The sequence below is a fragment of the Notolepis coatsorum genome, assembly GCF_963971535.1.
Source record: "Notolepis coatsorum genome assembly, chromosome: 3".
In the NCBI taxonomy this organism is placed as follows: Eukaryota; Metazoa; Chordata; class Actinopteri; order Aulopiformes; family Paralepididae; genus Notolepis; species Notolepis coatsorum.
Genome location: NC_140167.1, coordinates 68,570,200 through 68,594,465, shown reverse-complemented (window position 1 = coordinate 68,594,465; position 24,266 = coordinate 68,570,200). Strand labels below are relative to the sequence as shown.

Here is a 24,266-nt window from a genome sequence, read left to right as displayed (position 1 = left end):
TCTGTAAGGAACCAAGGTCCTACGTCGTGGAGTCAGAAGGAGGAGAGTACAGAAGGAACCGGAGACACCTTCTTCCCGTCTCGGAACCGGAACCGCCACAGGGTGACCTCAGCGACCCCTGCAACCCCAACATCACTCTCCAACCTCCGACTGGCCAACCCGAAGGCAACAGTCACCCTGTCACTGAGGAGGCAGACGCTCAACAATACGCCCGAATACAAGAGACTGTTCAAAAGACTCACCCGCTTGATACGTGACGGCCTCCGTACTACTCTGACGTCACTCAGAAAGTAAACACCGGTCAGGATAGCAGCAATACGACTAGGCTGTATCGTGTCATCCCCTGTAAGCTATCTATATTAAATCACCATCTATGCTCACCTGCCTACCTCTCGTCTTTTCTACAATGTCATTAGCACTAAAAGAGATCAGGGCCCTCATTTATCAACGTTGCGTACGCACAGATATGTGCGTAACCCCTGCGTATGATCATTTCTAAGCAAAGTGTGGGACTTATCAATTTGAACTTGTGCTTGACTTTGTGCGTATATTTACGCACAGCTCGGAGCATGCGTAGCTGGCGCCCGTTGGTAAAATATATTATTACAATAAGGAAATAAGCTTCTGTGCATTAGTTTCAACACTGGCGTGTTCTGTATGACCCCCGTAATTCATTATAGTTCATTGTAAAATAGCAACAGTAGTGTAATTATGGTCATAACCCTATAAATAGCATTTGGAATAATAGGTATTTATCTCCGAATGAATGCAGCATGGTTTATATAGCGTTATCGGAATATACGGGGTGTACTGACTGACTGCGCTCCGCTTAGCTCAACTCGTTATTATTTTGCACACAGACTGCAGAAACACAGGGAACGTTTTGATTATATTTAAAAGGCTTTACGTTAAACGAAACAAGTGGAATTTCGAAGCTGTAAGCAGAATACAAGTCATATGAACACCCACGATATAGTGTTCTTCCCCCTTCCTACTGTATAAGAAAGAATAAAAAACGCATTGCAATGAGAACAGAGGGTGTATGTGTATTACAAAACCCTTGCAATAATGTGTCTTAAATGAATGAAAAGCATACATGCTCTGGACACAGAGCATATATCGTGTGGGTGATATGACTTGTATTATGCTTACAGAATTCCACGTATTTAGTTTTACAATGTCAAAGCCTTTTAATATAAATCAAAACGTTCCCGTATTTCTGCAATCTATGCGCAAAATAATAAGGAGTTGAGGTAGATACACACTCAGAACGTATTACATGCTGGTATGCTGATAGAGTAAACTATTATATTATATGAATATGAATAGGAATATGATATAAGGTATACACTGGTCCGTCCGCGAGGATAGCGACGAGGAGTCAGATAGCCATTAAATGCCATTTGAGAATATAGGCTATTAATGCAATGAAAACATATAATTTAATGTTTTCATAAGCGTAAAGATACAACAGCTAGATTAATGATCAAGTTAGTTTACTGTGCAGGGTTCGCAGGGCTGTGCATTGTGCTATTATATATGCGCAAGTTACTGTTGCATAATGTAGGCTATGGCTGCTATTATATGTAATTCATAGGCTACCTAATAGTATATGATTTTTAGAGGCATCTATTTTGTTGTCGGTATTAGGCTAATACCGACAACAAAATAGATGCCTCTAAAAATCATATTATAGCCAATCGAACACAACTAATAAAGGCATTCATATTACAGCACGGTTATAATGACACACCACCAACGCCAAACAGTGGTCAACGAACGGTCTTTATTAGTATTTTGAGCTGTCCAGGCAGAATTGCAGAAAGGTTTTCATTAGCAAAGTCTTGCGAAAATGCATGTGTTTGGGAAGTACTGAGCACACGACTGGATAAACGAGTAGTAGTTAGTAAACAGATGTTTTGATATAGTTTTGCTGTTGTTAAACTTAATCTTAACACATTGAGTGCCACGCCCCTTTGACCCTATAATGGGCTAGAGTGCCAGCACTGAAGTCAATGGGAGGTCGGGAAATTTGCGAAGGCTTAAACTATATCTTAAATTATGGCTATGGGTCTAAAACACCCCTCGCTTATCAATGACTTGCTTGCAGTCGACAACGGATTGTTTTTTTATTGGTACATTTCCGTTTTATACCATTTTGAATACGAGTATCGTTTTGGAGAGTTCTAGTAATTCCAGAGAAATTCCGCGATAATAGCTCTTTAGTGGAATACACAAAACACATTGACATTTTTCGGCTGATTTATGAATAGTTTTCAAATAAACGCTAGATTATCGATAGTATATGTGTACTCATGCACGCTAGAGAAGCGGGCTGAAAAATATATTATCCATGACCTGGTCAGCACTAACGTCATACACACACAGACACGCTGCGATGGCTGAGAAAAAAACATCTGATTAACCCAATACTGATAAAATAGAGTCCTTACCTCACATCAGATGTTCTGAAGATGAATCCAATTCCTGATCGCCATTCCAAATATTGATCGCGTTTATTGATCCAATGTTATAGCACCAAAACACATAATCAACGCTGCTCCGAGCCTCGCCAGTGAATGTGATAACACGATACTGCTTGCCAGAGAAGGGAAAACCCTGGACCGGACTTTTTTTCTGATGCACATGCCCACCCAATCCAATCCAATGATGTGCATTACCATCCGGGAGATAATAGGCGGCGGTATTTGCCCTTTTCGAGCTCAGACCCATTTCCAATGATAACGTCAGGCTGGATGGATGAAAAATGTATGGATATTGCTAATAAAAAATGAGAAAAAGACGAGAAAACTCGTCATTGGCACTCAACGCATGGCGAGTTAACACGACTAATCTCGTCGTCGGCACTCAATGTGTTAATCTCCATTAATTCAAATTCATCAAGTATGGCTATTGTTATTATTATAATTTCTTTTATGAATGCAATGCTTCACATGGTGACAAATAGATTTTTGGGTGAAGTGTTCCTTTCATTATTGAATGAGATGCATCTGTCGTGTGGGGATGGCTGGTTTGGTGTGAGGATGGCTGGTTAAGCTGATCAGACCTGGGAGCAGGTGTGGCAGGTGTGTTGCACGTTGAGGTAATCAGTCGGGCCACTGAGGACAGCTTCACCTGTCATGACAAGTTTCCATTTGCTCTGGCTTGTACCATCTTGCCACCTCTTCATGTGTATATCTGCCTGTGTCTCGGAGAGCCCTGTAAAAAGCCACTTCGTCTGGCAGGGTCAACTGCTACACTACATTTACATTTACATTTCACATTTTACATTTAGTCATTTAGCTGATGCTTTTATCCAAAGCGACTTAGTTCAAAAACACAGAACCGGACTACACAAGCCCCTTTTTATTTACACGTTTATTTTGTACATTATCTAACGTTAAAACGAACCTAAACTAACGTTACAACAAACCTAAAGTTTAAACTAACGAACTAACAAACGTAACAAACAAACTAAATATAAGTATATTACACTAACACTATATACAAGAACACAAGCAAAAACAAACATAAACACGGCTATTATATGGGTTGTTATCAATGGGTTGGTTGAGAAGGGAAGTGTCATCTATCTAGGGAACCTAGCTACATACGGGGTACAATGTTGCATAAGCTGCGCAGGGATGTTGCAGAAGCATAAAGGCAGAGTGTCTGCAACATTGTTGCGTTGTCGATGTTGTGTCGCAGTCGTGTCGCAGTTGCTGTAGCATGTAGAAGCCTTTAGGCTGTCATATAATAATATTTGAACAAATGGAAGTATTGATTTCGTCGTAACGAATGATACAAATCATTAAAAAAATATACCGTTAACTGGAATATGTTAGTTTCTTAAACATATGTTGGATTATGTAATTGGTTTGTCATGACAAACCAATAAAAAATCGCAAATTAACCGGTGGTTATCCTATAGCCCTAGTTATCATTTCAACAAAGTGGAGCCGCAGGCGAAGACTTCCATAGCATACGGCCATACGCCATCAAATCCTCTTACCTTGACGATTAAAAGCCTCCACAATTTAGTAAACAGTATACCCATGGCTGGTGTTGATATTTTACGATGCCAGCTTGTGAGAATTCATTGTAGCCAGCCAGCTAGCGTTGATGCTATTCAATTCTATCATACCCAACTAACGTTAATGCCATTCAGAATTTATTAACATAGCTACAACAACACACAGTAACGTTAATATAATTACATGCATCATTGTTTACAATGAACAGTGGTCTAATCGAAAGGACTGGACATGGACAAGTTAAACAGCAATCAATTAATTTAATACTACAGGTAGTTCGAGCTGCACTTTTGTGCAGGCCTATATGACCACACCACAGCCACAGGGATATACGGCTTTGACGAGCTCTCTCTCTCCTGCCGATTAAATTCAGCAGCTTTTCCTTGAGTGCCTGTAGCTGCCTGCATTTGCACAATGGCATCCATCCCTGCTACTAGCTAATGTTAAAACTAACCTAAAGTTAGTTGTTCACCAACAATCTCAACATTTGTATTTAGCGTCTACAAGTTCTGTACAACAGGTCAGCAGGAACTCTTTCAGCTAAGTAACACTGTTCATCAAACACTGTTGAACTTGGGTGCTACGGTCTTGAGTGCATAGTAGTAAAGACAGATTAGCATAGTCGGTAGTAATATAGGCAAGGAAGATTATTTAGTTGCAAAGTGCATGATAGTAAAAGACAGTACAAAGTTTATTTGAGAAATTTTCTTCCTTTCAGATATTGATTGAAGAAGTGTGTTTTTAGTCGATGGTGGAAAATCTGTCTGGTTTCGGCTGTCCTGACTGTGGTGGGAAGTTCGTTCCACCATTGTGGCGTGAGGACCGAGAATAGCCGGCTTCATCTTTGAACTATCTTTCTAAGAACTACTGAACTAAATCACAGTAATCCTGCAGGGCACTAGATCTAGCAACCTGGTGGAAGTTAACAGCCGCTAGGAGTGTTGGCTCCCTCCCATTGATGTGACTGACAGGCCTGTAGCGGAAGAAGCCCTCCAGACGTATCCACGTAGCAGTGTCCCCAAGCCATTTTAGCGCTTTCTATGTTTTGTTGTGGGACTCTACACCTGAAAAGTATCCTAATTTGTTTTTATTTAAATCACTTTCCTCTTTTTGTTTCACCTTTTGCCTAGGCATCTGTGCCTGTATTTGCCTGTATATTGCACTCTGCTGAAACATGTTGGTCTAATAAAATGACATTTGCATAGAGAGAAGTGCGTGATCATCCTGTATCTTGATTATGGCCTTAGTCTACCTTTAGTCAGCACCTTTTGTGGGAGTGCCTCAGCACAGCAAAGCCGTAAACAAATTCATATTCATTCATGCAATTCATATTCCGTCCTGTAAATGTTATTTTCCCTCTTCATACCTACACTGTTGTTCCCCCTCACGCTGGAAAGTTAGCGTAGTAGCTGTTGTTGCTTTATGCTTGAAATGACCAGATTTGGAGGCCCTGATGTTTGCGTGTGCTGCATGTGTTTGCTTTCACAGAACCGTACGTACGTGAACGGAGCCCTTTACAGTATCCTGTGTATTCCCTCTGTGCGGCAGGAAGCCAGGGAGATGGTGAGATAAGAGACGTGGATTTGTTTGGCCAGGGGGTAACAGTCCAGGGGTAGGAACGTAAACAACTGAGTTATGACACTGTTGATGTGTGCAGGCTAAGTGCAGCAAGCGCTACTTTTCCCTTTTCAGTCAAGGCCTAGTTTTGAATGAACCCTGAATCTCTCCAGGGGGATTAATAAAGGAACATCTTATCTTAATCATAATGTCATGGGCATTTAATGAACTCTTGGAGGTCATTTTTGCCTTAAGTCTCTGTTTTTTTATTTATTTATTTTTTACCCTGGTTTTCAACCCTGGTATCAGTATTCCATTACATCAACACACACACCACACCTTGGAAGGCCAGCAACAAATGTTGATAATCAAATGACAACTGAGTTATTTCTCCTTCTTCTCCTCATCCTCCTTCTTCTCCTCCTCCTTCTCCTCCTCCTCCTTCTCCTTCTCCTTCTCCTCCTTCTTATTCTCCTTCTCCTCCTCCTTCTTCTCCTCATCCTCCTTCTTCTCCTCCTTCTCCTTCTCCTCCTCCTCCTTCTTCTTCTTCTCCTCCTCCTCCCTCCTTCTTCTATGCATGTGGTTCCTGTGTGTCTGGAGTGTGGAGGAGATCCTGAGCTGTTACAGCAAGGAGGAGAACCCAGAGCTCCACAGGCAGATTGAGTTCATCATCAAACAGCTGAACTCAGGTCAGTTTCCCGCCTGTCACACTTGGAGCGAGGCTGGCTCAATGTTGTTTAGATGAGAATAGAGGAGGTGCCTAGCCCTTTCACTGCCACACTACCAAACGGTTAACCCTTTCACTGCGACAACACACAGAAGGTTAATGTCTCGTCCGTAACTAGGTGTGCCGTCTTCAGCCCGGCTTTTGTGAGTGCCTTCGCACTTTAGAGAGTTGTCTCATAGTTCTAGGGATCCGCGGTATATCGGCCCATATCAGAGATTTCTGTTTATTTATCAGCATCTGCCAGATGAGCAAAACTAGGCAGATGCATATATATCAGCAAACAATCGTCCGATCACGATTTTTAATACTCAAGTCAACAGCAGAAACAGAAGAGAAAAGACAGATTATTGTTAATTCTACAGTGTTTTCATAACTTTCAGGATGTACACATTTGGATTACCTTAGGAATTTGTTTTCATACAGACCACACCCCATTGATATATTGATACAAAAATAGCAACACCGGGGCCCCGCAGGGGACAGTCCTCTCTCCCTTCCTCTTCACTGTCTACACCAACGAATTCCACTATCGGTCAGAGTCCTGCCACCTTCAGAAGTTTTCTGATGACTCTGCGATAGTGGGATGTATAAAGGACGGTGACGAGAGGGAATACCGGGAACTGGTAGTGGACTTCGTCACATGGTGCGATAAAAACCACCTGCAGCTAAATGTGGCGAAGACCAAGGAACTGGTTGTGGAGCTGGGGAGGAGGAGGAGTGCACCTGTGACCCCCGTTTCCATCAGGGGAGTTGATGTGGACATGGTTGAGGTGTACAAATATCTCGGTGTGCACATCAACAACAAACTGAACGGGTCAAAACACGCAGAGGCACTGTACAAGAAGGGCCAGAGCCGACTCTACTTCCTCAGAAGGCTGAGATCTTTCAATGTCTGTACAAGGATGTTGAGGATGTTCTATGAGTCGGTGGTGGCGGGCGCCTTCTTGTACGCTGTGACCTGCTGGGGCAGCGGACTGAGAGCAGGGGACACAACCAGGCTGGATAAGCTGGTCAGGAAGGCCAGTAGCGTGGTTGGGGTGGAGCTGGACTCCCTAGCGAGGGTGGCGGAGAGGAGGAGCCTTGCTAAGCTCCAGGCCATCAGGGAAAACCCCTCCCACCCACTATACACAGACTTGGCTGACAGGAGGCGCATGTTCAGTGCTAGGCTCACACTACCCAAATGCAGCACTGAACAGCACAGGAAGTCCTTCATTCCAACAGCCATCAGACTACAAAATCCTTCATTCCAACAGCCATCAGACTATACAATGCATCACTGTGCCTCACTGCATCACTGAGCACAGAGCGGCAGCTCCATAGTGGCAGGAGGTCGCGACTAGCGGCCTCCAGGCTCCACAACAGGGGGCAGCGACTGCTGCCAGACATTGACCTAGGACTAATAGGAACCCAAGGAGGACAATAACACTACCTGATGCATACTGCACCTTATGTGACACTGTGAATACTGTGAATATATATTTCAGTTAGTTAGATAGTTAATTATATTGACCAATTTGTTTACACTGCTTCTGTTGTTTTTACTACCTTTTACCCCCCCCCCCTTCCCCCATGCTCAGTATATTTTTACTCTATTTATTTATTTATTTATTTACTGTATATTTTATTCCATTTTATTCTATTTTACTCTACTCTTATCCTAGACAACTTGATTTGATTTGTGTTATTATTCTAATTCGTGACCTGTCCTGTCTAAATGTTTAAATGTTGAGCGATTTGCAGTGTCAAATTTCCCACGGGATAATAAAAGTATTTCTATTCTATTCTATTCTAAATGTAATTGTAATTCACATAGTGTAGATATTTAACCCACCAGGGAAAGGATGGAGTCAATGTCCAGCAACTTAGTTGTCCAGCATCTTAGTTGTGTTATTTATTAGTCTAGTCTGTTTGTTACATTACATACTGTGAGATGAATCCTCAGAGAAATTAGTCTGAATTCCCATCCATCATTTCATGTGAGCAGGTCAAAGCTGTAGAGCTGGAATGCTGGATACATTTGTGCCTATTTGTTTATTCTGACTGTTTCCTTGCTAGATGAAGAAGAGGGGGCGGAGTCAGATGAGGAAGAGGATGACGATGATGTAAGGCTGCACCCTCTAGACACAAGGGGAATTGAAATCCCCCACCACCACCTTCACTGCCATAAACACCAACACACACATACACACACACACAGGGCAGGAAGCTAACTTTTTCTGTTGGTTCATAAATAGGCCCCTTTCACATTGGCCATTTTGATGTGGCATAGCAGGGTTGGGAATTCACCATTGTGCCTTGTATGATAGCCTTGGCCTTCTCTTGCAGAAAGGTGCAACAAACACTGGTATTTGTTTATTTTTAAAGCAACCTCTTTATATCTGTTAGAATAATAATAATAATAATGGATTGGATTTATATAGCGCTCTTCTCTGACTGACTGTTGCTCTGACTCAGAGCGCTTCACAGAGTCCATTATTCGTTCATACACATACTGGTGGTGGTAAGCTACAATTGCAGCCAGAGCTGCCCTGAGGCAGACTCACGGAAGCGTGGCGAATAATCAACGCCTACGGCCCCTCCGACCACCACCAACATTCATTCACATGCATACACATTCATACGAGGCAAGTAGGTTAAGTGTCTTGCCCAAGGACACAACGGCAAGAATGGAATATTGGAACCTATTCAACTCGATCTAATGACTGGATGGTTCTTAGGGTCCAGTATGTTCTGATCTAATGACTGGATGGTTCTTAGGGTCCAGTATGTTCTGATCTAATGACTGGATTGTTGTTAGGGTCCAGTATGTTCTGATCTAATGCGAATCGCATCGAATCGAATCGCGGTCAAATGAAGAGATTTCATGATGCATTGAATCGTTGCCTGAAGAATCGTAATCTAATCGAATCGTTGTGGGGTCAAATATTTACACCCCTATTTTGTGTTAATCTTTTGTGTTTCATATTCTGTCAATATTGCTTTATTGTGTACTCGTATGATCGTCGTGTCTGTAAATGAGGGAAACCTCAGAAACGTACTACTTTGAATAAAGGTTGAAATTAAATGGAAAAAGGGTAAACACAGGTGTAACTAATAACATTAATTACGTTTCCATTCCATTTAGCTGTGCCAGGACCCTGGTACCATACATGCTGACTCACTGGAATGGCTCTGGCACACTCAAATGGAACAGTTACACCTGTGTTTACCCTGCTATGACACGTCAAAATGGCTGCTGTGAAAAGGGTCTATTCACGTGTGTGTGAGCGTGCTGGAAGAACACACAATCTTCAGGGACCGGTTTCTTCCTACACTGTTCCAACTGGGGTCAAAGAATCCATTGGAGGCTCTTGACACGGCTCTCTCAGTCATCTCATCCGCTTGACTCTCGTTACACAGACGACCCACCGCCACCCCCTGGGTAGTTTCACAACACAGCTGGAGTAACAGTGTACACCGCCAACCCCCACCCGACAGTGACCACCAAGCAAACGAGCCGGCTCTGGGGAAACACCATTACATTTTCAGTTCAAGCTTTTTATTTAAACTCAAAAGGCAACTGAGGCTTCCCTCATTTACAGTCATATCGAATGTAAATACAGAAATGCACACAGCATATCAAATCATAACAATAAGACAACAAGACAAGGCAAAGATGACAAATCGATTAAAACACGTACAACTTGATTGACAAAGGTTGGAGATCAATGTTTTAAACTCCGCAACAGAGGGGAGAATGTTAAGCTTTTTGGACTGTTGGAGTTCATTCTATGAGCTACATGGGCATGATAGCAAAATGCAGATTTATCATCCTCAGAGCAAACTCAGGGGACCTTAAGGGATGAAGGAAATAATCTAAAATAATCTAAATCTAAAACAAAAAAATTAATAATAATCGAGCAAATGTCACTTTTCAGTCTGGTGATAATGTTTAAACTTCTGCATGATCTTAGATCTACAAGTCATCAGCTTGCTAAATCGTACAGAGCAACCAAGCGGAAAGCTTTGTAACACAAGGTTAATAGTGATCTACTGTACAATCTAATCCACTGGATTCCCTAGATAATCTTGATGAAAAAATCGAATTAAATAAAATTGTGATGCCAAGAATCAAAATCGAATCGTGAGATACCCTGAATGGGCAAACCTAACAGCCACAGATACAGTATAGCAGTGTTTGGCCTGATGGCTGCTATTCATTTCCCACCCTGCTTACCTAGTAGCACTCTTTGTTACCGCAGCCATTAGACCTGCACGTCTGCATCAAAAAGAGCTGTCAAAGGAGGCGGAGGGAGTGTGAGTGACAACAGCAAAACAACGCAAAACAAAACAAAATAACAACAGCTCCACATCTGACCTCTTCCCAAACCTGTAGATTACAATCTCACCGTGACATAGATATTGGGTGTCGCCCACCTGCCTGTATGGCGATGGGACTGGCAGGTTGAATTCTTCGGGGAAAGTGGGTTAACTAGATAAGGTAGCACGGGGGGGGGCTATGGGCTAGGGCACTGGGGACCATGTGACCATTGGACCGTGTGTATTCAAATATATTTTAATCCAACAGTGTTATCACTGGGCGTGACCAGGCCGGTTCTCCTTCCCCTCGGCTGTCGTCCCGCTGGACTCGGTCCTTCTCCCCCGTGTCCCCAAATTCGCCCCCAAATCCGTGCTTTGGGCTCCCTATATCTGGCCACTTAAGCCGGTAAAGCAACTGCGTTGGTAATCAAGGCGGGTGGAGGAGGGCTACGGGCTCCTATCTCTGGTCACAACACTGATGACGAAGGTCCACGGCCCTTAATGTTGTCAGTGTTTCTGAACAGGTCTATGAAAGGCCTTTTCCTTTTAGATTAGATTAGATTCAAGCGTATTGTCATTATACAGCACAAGTACAGTACAACGAAAATAAGTTTGGCATCCAACCAGAGTGAAAATGTAACAGTGAAGTGCGATAGTAATATACAATGTACAGGTGATTAAACGGGGTATAAAATATATACATGTATACTACTGTATAATAGTGCTTATCAGTATACTATGTAGTACGTACAGAGTTGTAATATTAATATGTACAGTTGATACAGTTATAAAGACACTATGGTGTAAGTCATACTGGCCAGCAGCGTAACTAACTAGTGAGAATAGAGAGTGAGGGTTGTAGTGTAACTAGTAAGAGTAGGTAAGGGATATGTACAGATATAGATATAGTATCTACAGATATGTAAAAAGGATTATATGCAGGTTTGTACAGTCATTAAGCCGTTTATGTACGTAACTGTATTTTGTTATATTGTGTTGCAACAGGAAGATCTGATGGAGGTGGACCTTGACAAGGAGGAAGTGCTCCAACCACACACACACACACACACACACACACACACACACACACACACACACACACACACACACACACACACACACACACACACACACACACACACACATTTTAATACTTTATTTGGTTCCACAAATTATATTACATAAACAGGGAAAGTGTTTTACAGCAGTAAAACAAAAAGACAGGCACAGAATGAGCACAGAATTGTCAGATCAAGAGCATAAAGTGCATACATGAAATCAAATAAGCATAAAATGAGCATAAAATAGATAGCAGCGAAATTGACAAAGTCAAGGTAAGGCATAGAACATTAAATCACATCGTTTTTCATATTAGGATCTAACATCTTAACTCATTCACTGCCAACGACGAGTATACTCGTTATTGGGCTATTTGTACTATGGTGGAAGAAACAATCCCCACTACCAAAATGAGAGTTTACCCAAATCAAAAACCCTGGGTAGACAAATCCGTCCGTGAAGCTCTGAGAGAGCGCACCAAAGCATACAACGACGGCCTAGTGGCAGGCAACATGAATGACCACAAGGTGGCGCGATACAACGTAAGGAGGACAGTGTCAGAGGCCAAACGGCGCTACAGGGATAAAATTGAACTCCAGTTTGAACAAGCTGACTCTAGAGCTATGTGGCAGGGGCTCAAAACGATGACAGACTACAAAGGCGCCTCCCTCAAACTGAACAGTGACATCTCCTTAGCAAATGACCTCAATACCTTCTATGCGAGGTTTGATGCTGGTAATAACAACACCAGCTCACAAGCCACGGCAAGGGGGGGGGGGGGGGGGTCGGCTGCTGATGGAGGCGCAGTGTTCAGGGTAACAGAGCATGAGGTGAGGCGGACCTTTAAAAAAGTGAATATCAGGAAGGCAGCAGGTCCGGACGGCATCCCCGGCCGCGTCCTAAAAGTCTGTGCCGACCAACTGGCCCCAGTATTCACTGACATCTTCAACCTGTCCTTAGAACAGGCTGTCATCCCCACCTGCCTGAAGAAGTCCACTATTATCCCTGTACCCAAAAAATCCAAGCCTGCTTGCCTCAACGACTACCGCCCTGTAGCTCTCACCTCCATAGCCATGAAGTGCTTTGAGAAGCTAGTAAAGGGCTACATCTGCTCCTCCCTCCCCATCAACATGGACCCCCTGCAATTTGCATACCGCCCCAACAGGTCCACGGAGGACGCCATAGCCCATGTGCTGCACACAGCAGCATCACACCTGGACAAGAGGCAGGGGAACTATGTGAGAATGCTATTCATCGACTACAGCTCGGCATTCAATACCATAGTCCCCTCCATACTCATAGCCAAGCTCAGGGACCTGGGCTTGAACTATGACCTCTGCCAGTGGGTCTTGGACTTCCTGACTGGCAGACCCCAGGTGGTGAGAGCAGGCAACTGCACCTCCTCATCCATCACCCTCAACATAGGGGCCCCCCAGGGCTGTGTTCTGAGTCCCCTCCTCTACTCCCTGTACACACACGACTGTGTGGCTCAGCGGAGTAGCAATACAATCATCAAATTTGCTGACGACACAGTGGTGGTGGGCCTGATCTCTGCCAACGACGAGAGGGCCTACCTGGAAGAGGTCAAGGTCCTGGCGGGATGGTGCCAGGAAAACAGCCTCTCCCTGAACGTCAGCAAAACAAAGGAGATGATTGTGGACTTCAGGAGGTCGGGGGTCAAGGACTACAGCCCCCTCAGCATCGACGGGGCACCGGTTGAGAGAGTCAACAGCTTTAAGTACCTCGGAGCCTACATATCCGAGGACTTGACATGGACCACACACATTGACAGTGTTGTGAAGAAGGCACGACAACGCCTCTACTTCCTCAGGCGCCTAAGGAAGTTCCAAGTCAGTCAGAAGATCCTTAAGAACTTCTACTCATGTACAATAGAGAGCATCTTGACCGGCAACATCACCTCCTGGTTTGGGAATAGCACTGCACAAGACCGAAGCAGACTACAAAGAGTGACACGTTCAGCCGAACGCACAATTGGAGGGGGGCTCCCCACCCTCCAGAACATTTACAACAAGCGTTGCAAGGGCAAGGCTAAGAGAATCATTAAAGACTCCAGTCACCCGAACAACTGCCTCTTTGAACTGCTGCGGTCAGGCAAGCGATACCGGAGTCTCAAGGCGAGCACAGAAAGACTCAGAAGAAGCTTCTATCCCCAGGCCATCAGGCTGCTAAACGAACAATGAATGAACACTACACAACAACAACCACCATAGATCCTCCCCTACACAACAACAACCACCAAACGCACATAGCACACACATCCACACGCACACACTCACTTTAAACAAACACACTGTAGCACCCACTCCACACACTTTATAGCACACACCCACTTTAAACAAACACACTGTAGCACCCACTCCCCACACTTTATATTTATTGATGAAGGATTGCACTACAACTCGTACACCTTACTGTAAATTGTACCTAAATTGTACCTCATCCCATTTCTGCTTTGCACTATATAGTACTGTACATTAGTACACTGCATAGTATTGTATATTATATGGTAACTCAGAACATTGTACATATGTCTATACCGAACACTGTGACCTCATTTTCTTCTTCTAAACTACATGCTATACTATGTTATTTGATACTATCTTGTCTAGCACAGTCTCTGGAGCGTAACAGTAAGAAGCATTTTGTATGAAAGTATTCTGTACTTCTGTATGACAACTATTAAAGAAACTTGAAACAATCGTTGAACGCCAACAGCGAGTATACTCGTTATTTGATCGTTATTTATTTTATTCGATATTTCTATTCATTACAGGCACACGGACTCGGGGTTAACATGGGGAATCATCATGAGAATGTGAAAGTGCAATACCAGCCGCATCATGCTAGACGGCGGTATCGAGCACCCTTTCTACCCTTGTATCTTTCTCTGTGGGATGGCCCCAGGTCTCCGGTTTCATGTTTCCTTGTCAGGCGGGAGCAGCCGTTCTGCCGGTTCCATCGAAGCGTGTCAAATATCTCCGATCCATATGTTGTGGTGGATTATGCCGTCGACGAAATGGACATTGGATATACCAGATGGCGATCAAACAATTGGAATATTATTTTTGGAATACTCCTGGCCACCGGTAAGGACAATTTGACGTACATTTTTGCTTGATCCTGCAATGCTTTCATACCAATCAGGCTGATAACCGTTTTTAGTGTTAAATGCGAATGCCGTTACTGACAATCAAATAATCAGAAACGACCCCCCCCCCTTTCATGCATTCATGATGGAACATAATAGCTATGATATAGATTTGATTTCGGGATAATAGCGTATACTTATATTCACCACGGTATAACACGGGAACGTATGGATCGAAAAATTCATTATTTCTAACATATTGAACGATAGATAGGTGATGTCAAATGGGCCATAGTATTGTATCCATAGCTATAATATAGAATATAGTTATAGCTCTACAAACAAGGTGACTCAGTCCTATATTTTAACGTGTTGCAATGCGACCACATGGCCATGGATAATCCCCGGTGCTGAATGAGTTAAGAGGCCTCTTTATTTACGGTTTGATTATCACTGATACACATAAAATAGACATATAAAAGTGCTTCAGCACAGCAGTATTTTAGATGTTTAGAGCTGTCAGAGCCATAGGTCTTTCCCCCATTCTAAGGTACATTATAGAACAATTACAGTTCTGAATTATTTTACAGACCAGTTCTGAATTACTTTACAGCATAATGTGACTCGGATCAGATTTTGTGTAAACAGTGTGAGCAGCACAAATCACATGGAATCTGATCTTTTCAATTCTGATTTGTGGTCCTAAATCAGATACAGGTCAGAGTTTTTTGCAATGCGACCTCAGTCTGAACAGTGATGTGACTTTCAACTTTTACGTCAACATTTGTCACAATAATTTTTACGCCCATCGTCTTTATTTGTGCATGCAGGTCAGTTCAGGAGTGTGACCAGTTCACACTGGAATCTGATAATGGTCACATTTTTATAAAAAAATTTAAACAGCCAAACAAATAAAATCTGATCTGAGCAATAAATCAGAATTGAGCACTTGCAGTGTGAACATAGCCATACAAACCACAGCCCTAAACACACCCGTCACACATGGTAACTAGATGAAAGCAGCAAGGAGAAGAACCGTGAGTAATTATTCTGTTTCACGTTATTTATTATTAACTTCAACACCTTCCTCTCACCTCCTAGATACATTTTGACGTTGGCCTAATTAGCCCTGTGGAGTTGGCTACCTAGCTCGCACACCTATGATGGCTGATGTATTATGACACCCCTATTATTAGCTGTGATTCTCTGTGTGTGTGTGTGTGTGTGTTGTGTGAGAGAGAGGGACAGGGGACACTCCCTGAGAGGAAAGTGTGGTTTTGTGTCAGTGTGTCAGTAAATGACCTGGTTGAAGGACCCAGTTGTGGCAGGTGCTCAACAGTTAGTTCCAGCGTCCCAGAACCACCCCCTCCAAGCCAGCTCCCATTGTCCATGATACCCACACCACACGCCGAACTTCCTCATGTTAAGAATAGAACAATTCCTGATAACACTATCACACATGAAACAGCAACAACAGAGAAGAAAACGTTTTGTTTACTTTGGCCCCCAGCTGACATTATTTCTCCGCAACCAAATCCACTGACTGGCTTTCAATGCTTCTTCCGACATCTCATTTACCGCTTTTCGCAGACTCCACCCACAAATCCCCAACTCTCCCAATAATCATATTCGATCGTGCTATAAACCCTCTGCATTCTACTTCTACGGGACAAACCCTAGCTTTATATCACAATATCATAAACACATTATCTATATCCTGTATCTGTATCTATATCCATGCCTACATATTAGTTAAACCATTGGCTAGTATGGTTTATTAAATGACCTGGTTGAAGGACCCAGTTGTGGCAGGTGCCGTGGTATGGTGCTTTAGAAAAAAGGGATCAGTCGTTATGTGGTTTATCTTGGGACGGGCTAACTCGGACAGGGGGACTTGGCCGAGTCCTTACTGTAAACGTGTTATGTGTCTGTGTCTGTGCGTTTCTAGATCATGACCAACATGGCGAAGGTAAAGAGGAGGTCTGCCCCGCCGCCTCACCAGTCTGTCGACGAGCCCCTGCAACGACCGGTCAACCCAGGGTCTCACCGTAGCACCCACGCCTTGTAGGTTCAGTACTCTTGAACACACACATTTCAACAAACATTTTCTTTTATGATAAAACACAACATACTTGTGTCCTAATGATAAGGATAAGTGCACAGTGAAGAAACCCACTCCCATTGCCAAAAGAAAGTCTAACATGCCTATAAATACTTTGTAGGAATTACACACTATGAATGTATTACGTGGCCCATAATGGCCCAACAGAGCCGTGCCCCTTTGATGTGGCCCCTGATGGCCACTATAACCCAACGTGTAGATATATAGGCAGTGAGAGTCAGCATAACACCAGGGTTATCAAGTGGGCACCTCTCTTCCCCATTGTCCATGATACCCACACGCCGAACTTCCTCATGTTAAAAATAGAACAATTCCTGATAACAATATCACACATGAAACAGCAACAACAGAGAAGAAAATGAATAGTCTTACCCTTTGTTTACTTTGGCCCCCAGCTGACATTATTTCTCCGCAACCAAATCCACTGACTGCCTTTCAATGCTTCTTTCCGACATCTCATTTACCGCTTTTCACAGACTCCACCCACGAATCCCCAACTCTACCAATAAAAAATGATATTCGATCGTGCTATAAACCCTCTGCATTCTACTTCTGCCGGACAAACCCTAGCTTTATATCACAATATCATAAATGCATTATCTATATCGTGTATCTGTATCTATATCCATGCCTACATGGCATTAGTTAAACCATTGGCTAGTATGGTTTATTACCATAGTGTATCCATACTTGTACCACTGTGTATAATAATACTGTGCATACATTAGCTAGCTTAGCATATTCACTCGGTAGCTTCGTCATATATACTCATATACACATATGTACATGTTATACTGCAATGCACTTCACTACTCCTTTGCACTCTGCTTAGATGCCGACTTCATTTTGTTGTATTGTGTACAGTATACTTGAGCAATGACAATACATTTCATCTAATCTAATAATAGGAGGCCAACTGGGATGATCACTTATCCCCATTATGCCACTGGATATGCCACTGTCACGTATCCAAGTGGCAGCCTTCATGCTCTATCAGCTTCTGTCACATGCCGGTTAACCAACCCTGCAACAGTACTTTTGGTGTCTTATAAACCCATGAGGGTTGGGCACTTTGTGTGCATGACACGAAAATACAATTATGAATCAATCAATCAATCAATCAATCAATCAATCAATCAATCAATCAATCAATCAATCAATAAAATATTCTAACTAAAACAATGTGAAAGCCACCTTACTTAGCTGAGTTCCCCCTGCCAATGGCAGGAGAGTTCCCTGTTTCCCTACCGGGTTATTTAAGATAAAATAAGATATTCCTTTATTGATCCCCTTGGGGAAATTCGGGCATCATACTGTAGCAGCATGGGGGGGGGGGGGTACAGGTATGGGCAGGGTAATAGATCTGAATATAAAAATATGAGAACAAATAAACAGTGTAAACAATATAATGAACTCTGAATATAGAAATATGAGAAAATGTAATATTATTTAATAATTGTATATTACACTTGTAGATCTTTCTTCTTCCTGTCACAGCTATACTTGTGAATAGCAGGATGAACTCAGCTAGTTGCATAGGAGCATAAACATATCCCACAATGCATCACTCTAAGCAGCAACACCAGAGACACTCTACTTAGGAGACCGAGCACTCCAGGAGAAACCTGCTGTGCAAAAGATGACGGCAACAGCTAAACGACTTGCTGCAAAACAAACATATTCAGAGAAAATAATGAAATATGATGTTATTTTATGCAGAGGGAAATGATAATCTACTGCATTTTGAGGTGAAATGTGAGCTTTAAATATGTTTAAAATGAATGGATCTCTGTGGTGAGTGGTTGCCATGAGGACTGAGGACTCTGAGGCAGAAACCACTGGATGGCAGCATGTGTAGAAGCTCTTGTTAGTCTTGTTATTTTCCTCATTATCAAGATGGCGGCAGAGTGAGCAGACTTCTCTTGAGAGAGACTTGGGCAACACCCCATTTGGTAATTTACAAAAACAGCCGGCAAAGACCACTGGTGGCTACATCAAATAACTCTGTTATGGCACTATAGGATTCTTCACGGCAAATCTTAATGGCAAAACAATCCGGCCGTATCTTTTTTGAGATATCTTGTTGTTCACAGACGAGCCGAAACAAAACCTCCCTCAGGGACACTTTACACTTTGTGGACCTATAAAATGTTTGTGTGAGCTCTTAAACCTGTTAGCAGTACTTGAATATAAACCGTTTTGTATGGGTGAGAATGAGAATTCAACTTAGCATTTTATGGTTCCATAAAGCCAGCATGCCTTTGGTTGGCTGTGGAGCAGCCGTAGATTTTACATCCAGGTGACATCGCGACTTAAATGGTTGTCTTAGGAGAGAGTGGTGGGTGGCACCTGGCACAGGAGTAACATGTAGATCCTAAGTGGGTGGTATTCCCCTGTAATCTGCCTGAATTGTTTCCTTAAAGGACCGTACCAGTCTAATGTTGACTTCTTGCCATTAGCAGAGAAGAGAACAAATGTTGCGTACATATGTTTATAAAACGGGTAGCTCAAATCGAGCAATCTGATTCTGATTCCGGTTCATAGCCATAGATATAACAAGCCATCAATTACAAGTGCTGCATTTAGAACTTGCTTGAAGAGGGCTTTTAATGATACAGCGAGTTTTAGGTACATTTTCAGGTACATAATGTTTATTGAATATGGACAAAACATACAAACACAATATGTCAAAAATAAAGCACTTTTGAGTAAAAATGTTGTCGAAAAGTCAATGTTTATGTAAACGTTGTGGCAATGCTGCCATGTTGACAATGGACAATGACACTGGTATAGTCCTTTATGTGCTGACAGACTTCAGTTTATAAGAACGCAGTTTGTGCAACAAAAGAGGAGATATTCCAAAGATAACCTACTGTAGCGTATAGCCTGCTCTGATGTAGGCTAGCCTATAGGGCAGACGGACAAAAGGAGTTGACCTCATTGTTCAACTACTGTAAGTGGATAAAATTGACATACTGCATTTAGGCCAATCTGAACTAGCGCACTCGGGCAAAAACTGAGAGTAGGTTCAAAGAAGCCTTTACTTTCTCTAACCGTTAATCATCATGTGTCATCATAGCTCAATGTATCCTCTTGATGGACTGTGCTGGCAGGAGTCCAGGGACTGGAGACTGAATGCAGACCTAGTAGTAAAAATGAAAGGGTCACATCTAGGATAGTCGACTGACCCCGAATAGTCGACTAATCGAGCGAAAGGAGCCGTAGTCGACTGCCAACCTCTCAATCGAATGCAAAAAAAAAAACATTTATAATTTTTTTATTTTATTTTTATTTTATTTCCAAAAGCAAAGACGCCTAGAAGTGTGGCTAACACTAATGGCGCGCATACCAGCAAGGCTAACTGCCTAAGAAAACAGGCACAGAGGCACTGGAAGAGGATTTCACCCATCTAATGAACACACTAGACTAGACAAATATCAAGATGTATCCATCAGTGGACCAATTGCATGCTTTCGCAGAGGACAAGAAGCCTTCAGTCGACTCCTTCAGACATTAACACATTCAGCGCCAGACCCAAGATATCCCGGGTTAACTCGCCAGCGGTTGAGCGCCAGACACAAGATTTCTCTGGTTTTGGTATTTTTTTCTTTTATATTCGATATTTTTATTCATTACATGTTCACGGACCTCGGTGTTACCATAGGAAATCATTCTGAGATCCCCAAAGTACAATACCGGCCGCATCCTGCTAGGTGGCAGTATCGCCCACCCTTTGAAACCTTATTTCTCACCGTGTGTTACATTGTATATGGTTCGGGGGCGGAGAATTTAGACGAAGCCAAGTAAATCGCTTCATCCGACCACTTCGAAACGCATCTAGCACACTCGATCCATAAGTTGTGCCAAATTATGTCCGGGACCAGATGGACATCAATACTGGAAATCGCGATCAGACAATTGGAATATTCTTTTTGGAATAACCCCGATCAAAGGTAAGGACTATCTGACGTCAATTCCACCTTGATCCTACAATGATTTCATATCGATCCAGCTGATCAGCGTGTGTGGTGTTCAAAACGAATGCCGTTACTAGCGATCAAAGCATCAAAAACGACCCTCCCCCTTTCATGCATTCATGATGAAACATAATACCTATTTTATACATTTGATTTGGAAATAGTAGCGTGTCCAGGCAAGGAAACGCCAACGCTTATAGCAGAATTCATGTAGCGCCCTATAACTCAGCTTTTCAGGAATTAGCCCGAATCACTCCTAAACTATACAATATTCACCACGGGATAACGTGCGAACGTATACATGAAAAAATTATCTATTTTTTTGCATGTTCGACGGGAGAAAGTGACTGTCAAATGACCATAGTATTGTCTCCATAGCTATAATATAGAATATAGATATAGCTCTCCAAACATAATGATGCACAGTGAAAATAGGCTATGGAAAGCTGGCGCATTAGCTACAGGGATAAGTGTTAACACTTTCCCGGCCACTTGGATGTGTCTAATATCACTCTAGACGGCCAGCATTTCATAATAGACTTTCATAGTTTGTGAGGCTGTTTGCAGAGCTAAATCTATACTTTATAGTATTGCTATCTGTCCATTCTCATTGTCAATTGAGACCATAAACCGTCCCTTCAAAATGGCTTAAAGAAGAAAAAAAATTCAGCAATACGTTCTCATTTTATAGCGCCGTGAATATAAGTGTTATAAGGGATTTCGGCTGGGATATTTCCTGGAAGGCGAGATAAAGGCCGTTAAGCTACTAACGTGGACAGCCAGTATGGTTTTAGAACAGCTAGATCTACCTCCTTGGCATTAATGGAGCTTGTAGAGGAAATAACGGACGGTATAGAGAGAAAGAAATATGTATTAGGAATATTCATTGACCTAAAAAAAGCTTTTGATACAATAGATCGTGAGATTTTACTGAAAAAGATGGACAGGTTTGGTGTCAGAGGGGTTGCTCTAGACTGGCTGAAAAGCTATATTAGTAACAGGCAGCAATTTGTTCTGATGGGTCAGCACAAGTCACAATGCTTAAACATTACCTGTGGTGTTCCACAGGGGTCAGTATTGGGACCCAAATTGTTAATTTTATACATAAATGATATATGTAAAGTATCTGACATACTGAAACTTGTTGTCTTTGCGGATGACACAAACATTTTATGTTCGGGGGATGACCTTCAGCAGCTTTTAGAAGTGGCAAACATAGAAATGGACAAATTAAAAGGTTGGTTCAACACAAATAAGTTATCACTCAATTTGAAAAAAAAAAAACTTCATGATATCTGGAAATTGTAAAATAATCACTGATCCTCAACTGAAAATTGATAATGTAAAAATTGAGAGAGTATATACAAACACGTTTCTAGGGGTTTTAATAGACCACAAACTCTGCTGGAAACCCCATATAAAATATTTGTGTTCAAAGTTAGCGAGAAGTATTGGTATACTGGGCAAGACTAGATATATCCTGAATCAGAAAACTCTATTATACATTATATTGCACACTCATTGTACCATATCTATCATATTGTGTTTAAATCTGGGGAAATACTTATAAAAGCAACTTACAAAAGATATGCACACTGCAAAAAAGAGCCATACGGATAGTACATCATGGTAGATATTTAGATCACACAAATAGTCTGTTTGTAAGCAGTCAAACATTAAAATTCATGGACTTAATCAAATTCAAATCTGCACAAATTATGTTTCTGGCAATAAAAAACAAATTACCAAGCAACATTAAAAAAAATCACGGCTAGAGAGAGTGCTTATAATTTTAGAGGGACATTAGCTTTAAAGCAACCTACGGTACGTACAACTCTTAAAAGTATGTGCATTGCAGTTTGTGGGGTATCACTCTGGAATGGTCTGGATGCAAATATAAAATTAAGCAAAAATATCAATACATTTAAATGTAGCTATAAACAATCACTTATGGACACATATAAGAGAGAGGAGCTTAAGCAGAAATGTGACCCTATTATTTTTTTCTCATTTGGATATTTGGATATATAAAAAACTGTACTTTTATTTTATTTTTTATTATTTGTTATATTATTTATATTTTTATTAAATTATAATGTCAAATATTGTAAGGAAGGGGCAGGGCTTGATACGTTGTTTTACTTCCCCCTGTTCCTTCTCGAACACTTATTGTATGGAAATAGTCTTTGACTATTTACCTTTTTGTTTTTTAAACTTGTTTTATGTTTCTATGTTCGAGACAAATAAAAATCAAATCAAATCAAATGTTATATCCAATGGCATTTCGGTTATACAGAAGCTAAAGCTAAAACTCAAACTGCATATGATCGGTATGATGGTCCACCACGAATGCATGAAAGGGGGGGGGGGGGGGGGGGCGGAGGACGTTGTTTCTGATTACCAATAACCGCCTCATTAGCCTCATTCATTGATCGAGTGGATGGTTATCAAAACAATGCCTGATCAGCGTGTAATTTACGTGAAAAAGATCTTACCGTGGGCCGGTTGGATCCCCCCGAGCATTTCCCAGTTATCGATCGCCATCTGGTAGATCGATATGTCCATTGGCTGATGATATATTCCCTTACTGCATTGTGAAATCCGCGATCCAAAACGTATTCCGTGCAACAGGCTATAGGGATCGCTTCAGGTGAGTAGAAAACTACATTGGAAATCCAGAAAAAAAAGACAACTTCTGCCACAGGGAACACTGCATTGTTGATACAGCGCCCCTAAGAGGATCTGGCCGGTAATGCACTTTTTCGAATTCAAATAGTAGGGTACATCTGCAGTGTAGCTCGGCGACCTTGAATAGGTTATTAAAATGGAATAAAAGCCTAAACAATCTTGCCACGGAGTTATCCGTGGTTGGTCCCTTAAGCATGGATTCGAAACACGGATATATACGTGGCCCGTCCCGAATGTGTTAAGCACCCCCACAGCCCAAATGAAAAAAAAATAATAATAATAATAATAATTATAATTAGTATATTTTTTTTTATTTATAACTTTTTTTTGCACTACCAATCGACTATCTGCAAATTTCGGCCAATCAAAGTCGACTATCGAAATCCTTAGTCGGGGACAGCCCTAGTTAAGTCACAACGGCACAAAGTTCAAAGGGGCCCACGGCAAGAAGCCTTGTCATGGAGCCAAGTAGCCAGTGACGAGCGGCTGTACACCTGTTGGCCGCCTTCCAGCGTCAGAAAGCCTCAGCTCGCTGAATGAGGTCAGCCTGCTTGCCCTGAAAAAACAGACAAAGACCTCAGCAGCCGAAGCAGGTTGTCTCTTCCTTCCATCTCCCGATGGCTCAGGTTCGGCGCTCCATTGTTCGTCCCCTCGACCTCCCCCCCCCCCCCTGAATCCAACGCGGATACAATGG

The 24,266-nt window shown here is 42.2% G+C and overlaps 1 protein-coding gene across 1 annotated transcript in view; it reads left to right on the top strand.

Annotated features, from left to right (window-relative positions):
- Positions 1–16,853, top strand: part of LOC311225845 (lisH domain-containing protein ARMC9-like) — a gene marked incomplete at both ends in the record, with an annotated part of 110,099 nt that extends 93,246 nt beyond the window's left edge. The window contains 5 exon segments of the mRNA XM_084311238.1: positions 5,523–5,597; positions 6,190–6,280; positions 8,374–8,420; positions 11,623–11,673; positions 16,734–16,853. Of these exon segments, the coding sequence (XP_084167364.1) occupies positions 5,523–5,597; positions 6,190–6,280; positions 8,374–8,420; positions 11,623–11,673; positions 16,734–16,853 (384 nt within the window).
- Between the last annotated feature and the right edge of the window lie 7,413 nt (positions 16,854–24,266).